Source organism: Trematomus bernacchii, unplaced genomic scaffold (assembly GCF_902827165.1).
Source record: "Trematomus bernacchii unplaced genomic scaffold, fTreBer1.1, whole genome shotgun sequence".
NCBI lineage: Eukaryota > Metazoa > Chordata > Actinopteri > Perciformes > Nototheniidae > Trematomus > Trematomus bernacchii.
Genome location: NW_022987740.1, coordinates 256,444 through 269,493, shown reverse-complemented (window position 1 = coordinate 269,493; position 13,050 = coordinate 256,444). Strand labels below are relative to the sequence as shown.

General features: G+C 38.6%; 1 protein-coding gene across 1 annotated transcript; it reads left to right on the top strand.

Annotated features, from left to right (window-relative positions):
* Window positions 1-2,651: 2,651 nt before the first annotated feature.
* LOC117496289 lies at window positions 2,652-6,207 on the top strand. Its single transcript, XM_034148003.1, has 6 exons — window positions 2,652-2,714; window positions 3,259-3,403; window positions 3,634-3,827; window positions 4,476-4,614; window positions 5,163-5,278; window positions 5,433-6,207. Exons 2-6 carry the CDS (start codon window positions 3,340-3,342, stop codon window positions 5,733-5,735), a joined length of 816 nt encoding a protein of 271 aa, XP_034003894.1. The 5' UTR covers window positions 2,652-2,714; window positions 3,259-3,339; the 3' UTR covers window positions 5,736-6,207.
* Window positions 6,208-13,050: the final 6,843 nt, after the last annotated feature.

The following is a 13,050-nucleotide window of genomic DNA, read 5'->3' as shown; positions in this document are numbered from 1 at the left end:
TTAGTTAATATTTTACCTCAGAAACACTTTTGCTGATATCTTACACGAGAAATTCAAACGTGGCTCCTTTTTTTCTCAGCGATCTTACCATCTATCTGCGCATGTGCAGAGTGAGTTTCATCACTCTAGCTTGTTTGTGATTGGAGATATTGAAGGTGTTACAACCGACCCGTGTTGCAACTGTCCCTGGTCTCCCCTACACAGCAGAGTCTGTCACTGCAGCAGAGGAGATCTGCAGATCCACTCGTTGCTTTCCTTCAGACAGGTCAGTGAAGAAACTGGTGTCCGATTCAAGTGATTCTGCTTTGTTTGTGAAATGAACCCCTGAGATAGACAGGAGGAACTCTGGTGGTTCTCCTGGATATTGTCGATACCAGAAGAAATAATCACCACCGGCTGCTTGTTTGGAGTATCTGTAGGACAGAGTAACAGTGCTGCCTTCTGGACTGAACTCTTCTGTTTTGACTGGAGACAGATCTTCACAGGTGACGCCTAAGGGAAAGATTAACTCTGTTATTTCATGTTATAAAAGTAATTTTAGCAAAACCACTCTCAGAAAGCAAGAGTGCAACAAACCTGATAAGATTGCAAAACATATCAGAGAAAAAGCTGAGTTCTGCAGGGAGAGCATGTTGAATGAAGGTGATGATGATGGTCTGTGTTGAACTCTAGTGAATATGGAAGTTCCTCTCTCTTCTATAGTTCAGGAACATCTTAGCTCCTCCCTGAATCTCTCTGTCTCCTCTTAGATCTGTATTTCACTTCTCTCAGTTTTGTTTTCTTCATGTTATCACGTGTGTGTCGTCTGCATAGCTACACTCTAAAAATTGCTGGGTTATTTCTGTAAACACATTGCTGGGTTGATTTGGCTGGGTCATAATTATGGGTTATTTGGGTACTGCAAACACACTGGTGGGTTGTTCATGCTGGGTCAAAGGGGTTATTAGGGCTTCAATTGCAGTTGAACACCTGCCTGGGTTATTTTTAACCCAGAGGTTGCTTTATTCATTTTCCCACTTCTGAATCATTCTGGAACCATCTTTTTGTCATTTCTCACATCAAAACACAAGGTATGTAACCTATATTTTATCACTATATTTTACCTATATTTATATAATTATACAATTCTGTAACCTATATTTTTTTAATGAGTTGTGATAACAGCACAATAGGGATCTGTATTAATAGTAATATGGCATTTAACAGACTGTGCAAAGTATAACATTAGCAGTTAACGTCAGCTACAAATGTTTTACATTTCTGTCAATGCTATATCATTAAGTGAAAGAGCCTTGAATTTACGTTGTGATGCGATGAATTATTATTTTACAAAGACGTTTGTTCTACTAGTAGCTATAAATAGGTCTGAACTATATATAGCTTTGGGTTTGTGTGCAAAATTATTAGATGTACTGTACAAGCTTCACTTCAGTGTAGCTGTTGGCAGTATAAATCAGATGGCTTTTATGTCACAACTCTCTTTCCCAGCATGCAGGACAGACAGACAGAGAAAGAAGCTCATTGATTTAGGTAAGTTTAGGTTATTAGAGTTATTTATTAATTACATTAATCATTAAAGTTAGCAACTATTGAAGTTATTTTTAGGAGTGAGTGACCGAAGTCACCGAACCACATAATGTAACATTTTAGTTCCCTGCCATCGACGTGTTACCACAGGTTAGCTTAGCTTAGCTTAGCATAGCACACCAACCAGCTAGGTCGTGAATGGCGAGGGGCGACGTCAGGGTCCAATAATAATAATAATAAATCGTGAATGATTAAAATGTCTTCATGGAGAGATTGTTCTTTCGTGAGAGTGAGCTCTATCACTGGTCTGCTTTTATATTGCTTTATATTCGGCAGTGGTTGCGTGCCTAAAGTAGCATTATTTTTTCTTCTGTGAAACGTCATTTCATTCTATTGTGTGTGCATTTGTTTTCTATCTAACATAGATTTGGCAGACCCCCTGTAGTAACTGTACATTTGTAGCTTGGTACCTTACAATAAATGTTAAGACATTGCACAGTTTTGTGAAATTCTAATGTACTTAATCTGATTTCATTCTAGTAATGTGAGGGTTTCACCATGGACACGTTTGTCACAGAGACGTTGACTGCATGGCAGCTTGAGAACTTGATTGATTAAAGGTAAGTTCATTTTTATTGAGACAATGTTGAGATGTTACTATTAAATATTTTGTTATATATTAAAAAGAGGAAGGCCATATCCAGTTTTGATACTAAATATTTTCTATTTTCACTAGGTAATTGACCACTTAAACCCTATGGATTTTTCTTTTAATCTCAGTGATGCAAATTAGTCGCTTTTCGGCGCTTCCCGCTTTTTTAACGCTGATTTGGGTGACTTGTGTAATTCATGGAGAACCGAAGAGTTTTCGTTTTGGGGGTGGGGGTGGGGGGAGTCCGTCCGTCCGACTGATGGACAACTTCTCACTTCAAAAAAGAAGAAGAAATCTAGACCGCAAAATAATTATACAAGCGAGTGCCTGTTTTTCCTGGCCAAGGACAGGTTCATTGAACACAACACGAGCGTAACGTGTCTTCACGTGGTATATGTCTCGTCTGAAAGGAGTGTAGACTAGAGTGCTGACGGAGAGCACCGGAACGCCGCTCCAGCTCTTCAAATATTGCAGTGCCAGTACCCATAAGGAGCCGTACACATGCCGCAGTGTTTGCGTGGCTGTGTCTTTAGTTGTAAGCACAGTGGCGATCTGTTGTTATTAGCATCTGGTTAGCTAGCTATGCTAACGAATTTAAAGAGCTTCTCTACAACCAGGTGGAAGAGAGCTCTCTCCTGAGAGGCTCAAATAACCTCAGCTCAGTGAGGTTAAGGCACACCTTGATATGATCATTATAGTTATTAATGAGACATTAGAGACTAAATGAAAGTTTATGACAGTAACAAAAAAGTTGTTAAAAAGAACAAGAATAGAGTTTAAAAGGTGAGTGATTTGTAAAATATCCAAAAAGAAAAATCTGCTTACAGTTCTGTTTAATATGGGTGTTGAAAGATGTATCCATAGATCTCTTCATTTTGCTCTCAAAGTGCACCAGATTGATGCTTTTAACTTAAAGGGGACCTATCATGCTAAATGCACTTTTGTACGTCTTTTCTACATGAATATGTGTCCCCGGTGTTCCAGGGAACTCACCAAGTGTCAGAAAACACAACCCTCTCTATTTTCCTCCATACCCAAATCTCTAAAAAATAATAATAATCTAATTTTCTCTTTTACAGGGAGCTTGGTACACACCTGGCCGAAATCACAAACCTGCTACAGGTTTCCTGGAGGAGCGCTTGAGGAACGTCAGGAAGCGCATGAGAATGCTGAAACGACCACGCCACCAAGAACAACAGGAGGAACAGACACCTAGTACACCAGGTAATACTAATAACCAATGTTAATTATCCCCGCCAGGCTAGAATGGACAAATGCAAGGGATTATATTTTCGGTCCCATGACTCTTCTGTCCATCCATCTTCTAAAAGCTAGTCTCAGGCACCGCTGGACCGATTGGCGACTTTTCACACACTCTCCAATTAGGCCAGAACCCCAAATGTTTGAAATCAGCTATAATGAATCTGAGGACCTCTGTACTTATCATTCAACAGAATCTGATGTGCCTCCTGAAAAACTTCTAGAAATGGTTGAATGGATGAAGGTCAATAGGTATCCAGTGTCCCAAGTTGAGGACTACATGAATCAAACAGCTCTACAGAGAGGCAAGTGGATTCGCAGCAATGGATCTAAAAGCCTCCCGGAAATCTTGACTGAGTTCCCTAGGCTTGTAGACAATCCTGGCATGGTAAGAAATTATTTTGCTATTGCGGTTTTGTCTATTTGAATGATACTCTATTTGTGTTAGGATTTGAGGTAAGGCCCCAAATGCAGATTGAGGAAAAGCGGGTTTCAAAGTGTAACAAAAGGCGAGCTTTAATTACAAAAAGCTGTTGACAATGAAAAAACAAAACAAAACCATATTCTCGTGGTTTCCTTGCGTCTCTCCATGCTTCCCTGGTGGGAGGGACTAGTCGCAGGGAAACGACGCAAGAGGGACGCAAGGAATCCATTTAACCGAAGTGAAACGCAGCCAAAGTGAACACAATCGGGTTATCAGGCAGGAGGGAACACAGAGACAGGAAGCAACAGACAAGCCGGGGGGGGGTGAACACTTTTCAAAATAAAACAGGAAACCAAAGACAGATCTAGACATGACAAAACACAACACAGACAGATCGTGACAATTTGACTGATACTCTGCAATGCACTACAAGTTTATGTTTAACCACTTAGACCCTACAGTATATACTTTGTAATAATTTAATAATTTACCTGTTGAAGTGACACTGGCTGTCAAATTGTCCCCTAACCCTTTTCCTAACAGGTACTACAAGCCCATATCATTTCTTTAAACACTGTTCTATTGTTTTTCATGTTTTTCAAAATGTATCAGATATCACAAGACTTCCAGCAGCTTCATCCAGAGGCAGTGGGAAAACTGTTTCAGAACTGGGCTACTATGAGTGACCGAATCCTTACATATGCCCAGCGAGAGGGAAAACTGCCCTTGGTGTTTGATGACATGACACCAGGTAAGCTATTTCTTACTATGTAACACACACACACACCGGTTCTTTGAAAATAGCAGATCTACAAGCTTGCATTGCGTCCCAATGAGACTCGTTGTGAGCTTGTAGATCTGCAATTTTTTTTAATATTTTAACAATCATCTTGTATGGGGTCCCTTGCACAACATGTTTTCGGAAGGGAGTCTTTGGACAAATACATAAATACATGAACAAGTTTGTGAACCACTTCATTAGATACCTTGTTGTCTTTCTTTGATTCCTGCTCCCCCCCCTTCCTTTTCTTTCTCTTTCTGGAAACAATCAAAACCATGGAGCTTGCACAAAAACAAATTTCACCCACTGTTTTATACCTGTAAACCTGTGATGTGACAAAGATTCAGATTCTGATAAGATGTCACAACACTTCCTGTGATTATAATAGGCTATACAATTCACGCCTTGTTTTTACCATTCAACACCAGGGCAGAAAAGTCAATATTGCTTCAGAAATATCAATCTTTATATACTATTTAAATGTTGATGTTAATATGTATTATTCTTATATTGCGTAGACCGAGCTTTGAAAGTCCTGCCGACTCTGCTTCCTCCATCGGTCTACAAGATTGGAGGAAAAGTCCACAGACCCACCATAGAGGAGTCCCGCAAGTCCTTCATTAATATCCAACCAGTAAGTTTTACTTTTGTTTTTCTACTTCAATAATGGTGGGTGTTTCTGTGTTTATATACTAGCATTTTCATACTTCCATAAAAAAGATAATAAAAACAACATGCGTAACTTAAATGGCAGGTTATATTGCAAGTAACTGTTGTGTAATTAACAGGTGGGGACCAACATGGTACAGTACCTACAGACAGCAGAGAGAACTCAACCCTTCCCGCACATCTTGTGTCTTGGTGATGACATGACAACATGCCAGACCTTCACCATTGTGTCAGACAACGCCATTGAAACGGACACTTTGCTGGGTGCAGTAGATCTTTGTTTTAAGGCTTTCTTTGTGTTTGACATCAATTACACAAAGCAGTGTCTCCCTACCTGGGAGTTTATCCAACAGGCAGTATATGAAATTGATGGACATGAATCCTCAAATGTCAAATTTTTGAGGACATCAATTGCAGCTTAGGCCTAAAAGTACACAGAGAGAGAAGTAGCCTTTTAGTGATGTGATTGTGTCAAACAAGTTGACAGCTGCTCTCTAAAAATATGAATGACACAAAACATGATTGTAAAACACAGTAGGCACACACTTTAATTGTGTCAAAACATTGACACACGTTTACACTGTACCTGCTAGTCCTGTTAATTCATTTATTTTTATTACTTTACGTGATTTAATTTACTTCATTTATTTATTTACCTTGTTATGTTTGTGTCTGTATATAGTTTCTGCCGGGAAGAGAAATGTTTTATCTCTATATTTAAACATGTTTTTTTTGTTTGACAAATGTTGTCTCGTGCAAAAGTAGCGAAAATAGCTGATCTGCTCACAATATGTCAGCAAATGATTTTGTCTCCATTGTTCTTTTATAGTGGAAATGGAATGTTGGCGATTTGCCAAAGCTGTTGAAATGATCAATAAATGCATTTTTTATATATATGGTGTGTTTGGAGATAATTATTATACATTATTATTATATTCTATTTAGCCCAACAATATAGTTAATTTCAATCAATAGCTTGGGTCAAATAAACAACCCAATGTATGGTTTATATTTAACCCAGTGATATAGTTAATTTCAATCACTAGCTTGGGTCAAATAAACAAACCAGCACATGGGTTAAAATTATCCAGCCCAGCAAATGGGTTAAGACAACCCAGCGCGTGTTCTGTCCTATAGTGACTCAGCAGCTGGGTTATGATTGGGTTATTTTTTAACCCAGTAGTTTTAAGAGTGTATGGTAACTTATTTAATTGTTATCCATAAACTAAGCCATTGGAAGCATGCAGTGTTAATTTTGGCAGCTGTTTTTGATTTAGTCTTAGTCTTAGTCTTTAGACGAAAATGGTAATTAGTTTTAGTCACATTTTAGTAATTTCTATCCTTCATAGTTTTAGTCTAGTTTTAGTCGACGAAAACTCAAAACGTGTTAGTCTAGTTTTAGTCGACGAAAACTCAAAACGTTTTAGTCTACTTTTAGTCGATGAAAAATTACATTTTAGTCAACTTTTAGTCAAAATGTTTTCTCTCTTTAAACCAATTCACTTAGGCAAATACAGGTATCTGAAATTGTAATCAAGGTGACAGCATCAAGTGTTGAAATTCGTAAAGCAACATTTCACTCTCTTAACACTTTACTTGTGTAATATCTAGGGATGGGTATCGTTAAGGTTTTCTACGGTACTGCTAGTCTTATCAATACTGCTTATCGATCCGGTACTTTAACGGTATTCTTGTATTTACTTTTTGTTATTTTTTAAAGGAAAAAACTAACAAATTGTTAACCGAATTAATTGCTTTATTTAAAATGTGAAATAAATTAAATATATATAATTATGTTAAAATATTGTACTGTACTTGAGTAAAATGTTGAGGTACTTGTACTTTACTGGAGTATTTAAATGTTTTGCTACTGTGTACTTCTACTCCACTACAGTTCATAGTTAAATGGTGTACTTCTACTCCACTACATGTATTTAATACCTTTAGTTACTTTACAGATGTGGATGAATGATGTGAAATATAATCAAGTGTTAACTCAGACTTTAGTAAATTCACAAGCTACCCTGCAGTATACAAAGTCCTTCAAACTAGCTGCACCTTTACCAGCTTTGAGAACACTTTCATGATCAATCATTATAAAACATATCATATCTATTATTCTGAAATGGACCAATCTGCACAATGACTACTTTTACTGTCGCTACTTTAAATATATTTTGATGATCATACTTTGACTTGAGGAACTCTTCCTACACTATGGTATTTTTTTACTTAGCTACAAGATCTGAGTACTTCTCCCACCTCTGCACACCTGATGTGATAACGTTACTCGTAATTGGGGCAACAGAGCTACGAGTTAAGGAAGTCGAAAATTGTGCATTTCTCCGACTGAATATGACGCCTTTTGGCCGGCTGTTTGGACAGACTACTCTACTCGTGTCAACGCGCTAACGCCAAAACATGGCAAACGAGCTTTGTCCACATCGAGCCTTGTAGTGTCTCTATACTTCTGAACGCTCCGTCCCCGGCAGATCTCTGTGTGCCGCTGCAGCGTGTCTGTTAGGCCCCGCCCCCGCACACAGAGAGACACAGGGAGATCGCTCTTCTGGAGTGAAGAGAGCGGAAATAATGATATTACAAGTTAGAAATGTAAGATGCATTTTGACAGACAAGACGGGCAATTGGGGGAAAATATGCTGCATTTTGAATGTCCGATAGTCCACCATTAACACCTTAGTCCCGTCTCGTCTCGTCAACGAAAACTAAATATACATTTCGTCAAATTTTCGTTATCAAGAATCTATTTTTAGCTCGTTATCGTCTCGTCTTAGTCATGTAAAAAAGGTCATTGACGAACATTTTTCGTCATAGTTTTCGTTAACGAAATTAACACTGGAAGCATGTAGATGTAAAAGGGAAGAGTCCCCAGGATGGAGCCTTGAGGAACCCCACAGGTCATATTCGTCAACTCAGCTGTGTAGTTAACTATAAGTAGGATTCAGACCAATACAAACAGTGCCAGAGTCCCACCCAGTTTTCCAGTCGGTCTAGTAATATGTTGTGGTCAACAGTTTAAAATGCAGCGCTGAGATCTAATAATACTGACAGTGAGATTCTGCCACTGTCCGTGTTTAAGTAGATGTCATTAACCTGTTACGCACGGCCCCCTCGGTACCGGGCGGATAAACGCGTCATTTGCAGGAAACAACGTCTAAGGAATCTTAATATTTAATAAAACTATGAATGTTTTATATCCATGTAACGGGAAGAAACTCAGCTAACTGATCTTTTTAATTTTATTTTCCCAAAAAAAAACACAATGCTCGCACTGAGCCTCTGAATTAGCCACGAGCGAAAAAATGTAACCTAAAACGGCACTTAAACTCACAATAACTCCCTTATTACTTATCCTAGATGCACAGCCAACCCCTCGTTGTTGGTGTCCTGGAGACACTGAATCTGTGTAAAAAACCTGAACACTCAGTGATAAACATTTGTGAGCTAAGTAGCTAGAAACGCTAACATGGCTTACCTTGGTCAAAACTGGTCTTCAATGGCATTAAAACGATAAAAAAACGATGCTGCAGTTAATCCATAGGTTCATCCAATGTGTCTGTGTCCTCTTTGAAATGATTTCTGATAATCCTCAAGCAATAAAACTGCTTTTTAGTTTCCAAATTCCAGAGGGAGAGATCGGTCCACTCTGATGCTAAATTACATGCGCGCAGCCCCCACCTTTTCTCTTTACAATGAGTGTGTATGTGGGCCTCCCCCTTCAATTCTATTGGCTCTAACGGTCAGAAAGAGGTGTCAACCATCAAAATCGAGCAAGGGGGGCCAGAGATATGGAAAAAAAAACATTTTCACCCAAATCACCTCAGAGGTGGGGTGGTTTTGGCTAAACCTCTCTAAAAAGGTAGAATGTCACTTGTTTTGCATCAATCTTGATACAGGGTACTTATTATATGTTGTACTTTGGATTCCTAAAGCTTTTAGTCTACTAACCCATCATCCAAGGGTAGTTTTCACTATCTGTAAAAAATAATATTTGGACGGACACTATAATTTACAGTTTTTTACAATGTAAAATCTGAATTTTCTTTAAAATAAAAAACATTTATATTGATTCTGACACTTCTACATCCAACTCACAGATGTAACCTTGCTTTGATAAAAGAAATTATTCATATAACCCTTTTAGAAGTTAGGTTGTAGTCATTTGTTTTGGGCATGTCATTTTCGAGCCTGAAACATGAAAAACAGGCTTGGTGCTTAACAGGTTAAAGAAGTTAATTAGAGCAGTCTCAGTGCTGTGTGACTGGAACACAACAAAACAGTTATTTTGTTCCAAAACAGCTTTTTAGCTGTTGAACTTTTTCAATTATTTTAACCGGCCTATAAATGTTCATCAATGAAGCCCCTAGGTTTGTCTTTAAGAGTGGTTTGATGACTGCAGTTTTTAGGGCCTGTGGGAATAAATATGAAAAAGGAGACGTGTTGGTGAAGGTCCATCAGGAGTCTGGCACATGGTGGAATGCACTAATTGAAAATTATTAGGATAAATGTGAGAGATAAATTAAAGTAACGTGGTGTTGAAGCATCAAATAAAAGATGCCTATCTGCTGGTGGTAGAACTGTTTGAGAATTTCTTGTGTTGTTTCCCTAAAGTCTGACAGAGAGAGACTCCCCCTGGTGGATGTTGTGCAGTATTGTGTTGTCTTTGCTCCAAAGGTTTTTGTACAGAGTGTTGGTGTTTCCTGTCACTGTGGGCCTCAGAGCACAGTAGTACACAGCAGAGTCTGTCACTGCAGCAGAGGAGATGATCATATTGATTCGGTTTGACTCCACTGTAATATTCAGTCCAGGGATTGGCTTAGTTACACTGCCTGAAACAGAGTGTGAGATGAGGAACTCTGGTGGTTTTCCAGGATATTGTCGATACCAGAAGTAATAATTAACATTAGATCCAGCTTTGTAGGACAGAGTAACAGTGCTGCCTTCTGAACTGAACTTGTCTGTTTTGACTGGAGTCAGATCTTCACAGCTGACGCCTAAGGGAAAGAATAACTCTGTTATTCAATGTTATAAAAGTCCTTTTAGCAGAACCACACTCAGAAAGCAATGACACTGATGTTTTATCCAGAGTGTAACTAACCGGATAAGATTGCAAAAAATATCAGAGAAAAAGCTGAGTTCTGCAGGGACAGCATGTTGAATGAAGGTGATGATGATGGTCTGTGTTGAACTCTGGTGAATATGGAAGTTCCTCTCTCTTCTATAGTTCAGGAACATCTTAGCTCCTCCCTGAATCTCTCTGTCTCCTCTTAGATCTGTATTTCACTTCTCTCAGTTACACTTCCTCCTGGGTAACAGATCCAAAGGCAGTCTGTAAATAAAAAGTCAGAGGACCTAGGATTGAACCCTGTGGTACACCATATGAAATCAAAGACTGACAGACAAACAGAAACCCTTATTTTAAATTCGTGGAGACTACATTATATTTAAACCTGTGAGAAAAAGGCCAGATTCCCTGATTGATTTAAACATTTGAACCTGTGGATGTGACTCAAAGGCAGTACATGTATTTGTATGGTAGTGAACAATAGTTCATACATTTCAAATGATCAAGCAGGTAAATTACATTACTGTATCATCACAAACTATTGAGTTTGAACAGAGAGAGACTCCCTCTGGTGGATGTTGTGCAGTATTGTGTTGTCTTTGCTCCAAAGGTTTTTGTACAGAGTTAATAATAATAATAATAATAATAGCTTGGATTTATATAGCGCCTTTCATGGGACGCAAGGTCGCTTAACAAAGAAGAATAGGGCAGAAACAAACATAACAAAACAAAAGGCTGTCAGACATCCAGTCAGACAGACAAAACAACAGATAGATTTAGGGGCCAAAGGCCTTAGTAAACAGATGGGTCTCCAAGAGCCGGCTCTTTTAAGTGAACGACGGGAGCCGGCTCGTGCCCGCGAACGAGAAGTTTTTTTTCGTTTTTTTCCCGTTAAGTAATACAAGACAGAATTATATGATGATCTCTGCGTTACGGGTGCTCCGTGAATGCATGCATGCAGTGACATGTAATATCCAAGGATTAGAGACTGATGGATGTTGCTGTTTTGAGCATTGCAATATATTTATTTTCACTATGTTATTTATTTATGATTATCTTTAGGCTCAGCAAAGATTTGAGTTCAGCTGTCTGCTGTCTTTTTTTCTTTATTTAATAGTGAAATAGAGCCCTGCTGTTTTGTTAGGGCTTTTTCTTTAAATACAATTTTTAAATGTCGATACAGTAGCTGTCCTTTTTTTAAATGTCTATGCTTACGTTGTTACAGGTGTTGCTATCTGCTTTGTGTAGCGTGGTTCTACAAGCAAGTCAGTGCATTCATTGGGTTGTGTCAGAGAGTTACAAGGGTCTGTAAATGCAATTGGCCACAGCAAATAATTTATATTAAAAATAACATTTTTCAATAATGTATTGAATACTGTATTATTCAATAAATTATTCAGGATATATTGAATCATTTAAGTGATATATGTGTACACTAGGGGTGTAACGGTATACGTATTCGTATCGAAATTATTCGGTATGGGCCCTTCGGTTCGGTACACGTGTGTACCGAAGTGTACCGAACGAATATAACGTTAAACGTAAAAAATTGAGAACGTGAACAACTTTTTGGAAGTAATCTCAGGTGCTGCGTCGCAGCATTCAGTGTAATTTTCTCCCATTGGGTTCAACGCATCATAGAGCAACCAAGTCATTTCATTGGACGAGAGGCATACTATGAGAGCTGATCACAGGGATGCGTTCAAATTTAGTCAGTAATTTGAGGAACTGTCGAAATGGCGAACGCAGATAAAGTTGAGCTCGAAAATCCTCCAGCATCATTGAACTCTGCGGTTTGGGAACGTTTTGGTTTCGCAGTTACGTACAAGGATGACGGACAAAGACAGTTGGACCGAACCAAAGCTGTTTGTCTGCATTGTTCAACTAAAATGTATTACGCGGCTGGCAATACATCAAACTTGCACACTCATTTGAAAAGGCATCACCCGAATGTGAATATCACCGGTACCAAAAGAAAAAAGACTGAAGTGCAAACCCAACTCCCACTAGCATTTAAGCCTCCAACACTCGCAACAAGTTCAGACCGAGCCAAAGCTATTACAAACGCCAAATATCCTTATGTTGCCATGTTAGCAAAGCGCTACCTGGCTGTATCTGCTACCTCTGTCCCTAGCGAGAGGGTGTTCTCCACAGCAGGAGACATTAGTGCCAGCAGATCTGCCCTTTCAGCAAGCAATGTGGACAAGTTCATCTTTCTTTAAAAAAACATGAAAATACAATGACAAGCAAGCAAGTCCTAATGTCAAGCTGGCTGCTTAGGGGAGTACTAGTACACTACAGTTCAAATACAGATTATTTCAGTTCATCGAAATGCTGCACCTTAATGTTTATTTTATTATATTTTGTATTTATTTGAGTGAATACATTATTCACAGTTTTATAATAATTAAAAAACCCCAACAAATATTTTATGTTTTGAGATCATTTTTTCTGCTGTACCGAAAACGTACCGAACCGTGACCTTAAAACTGAGGTACGTACCGAACCGAAATGTTTGTGAACCGTTACACCCCTAGTGTACACATATAAATCATTAGTCAAAATAGGGCTACATTTGACTGAATTATAAAAGGTATATATTATAAAAGGTATATATTCGGGACCCCCTTGAAAACGAGATGGTGCATCTCAAG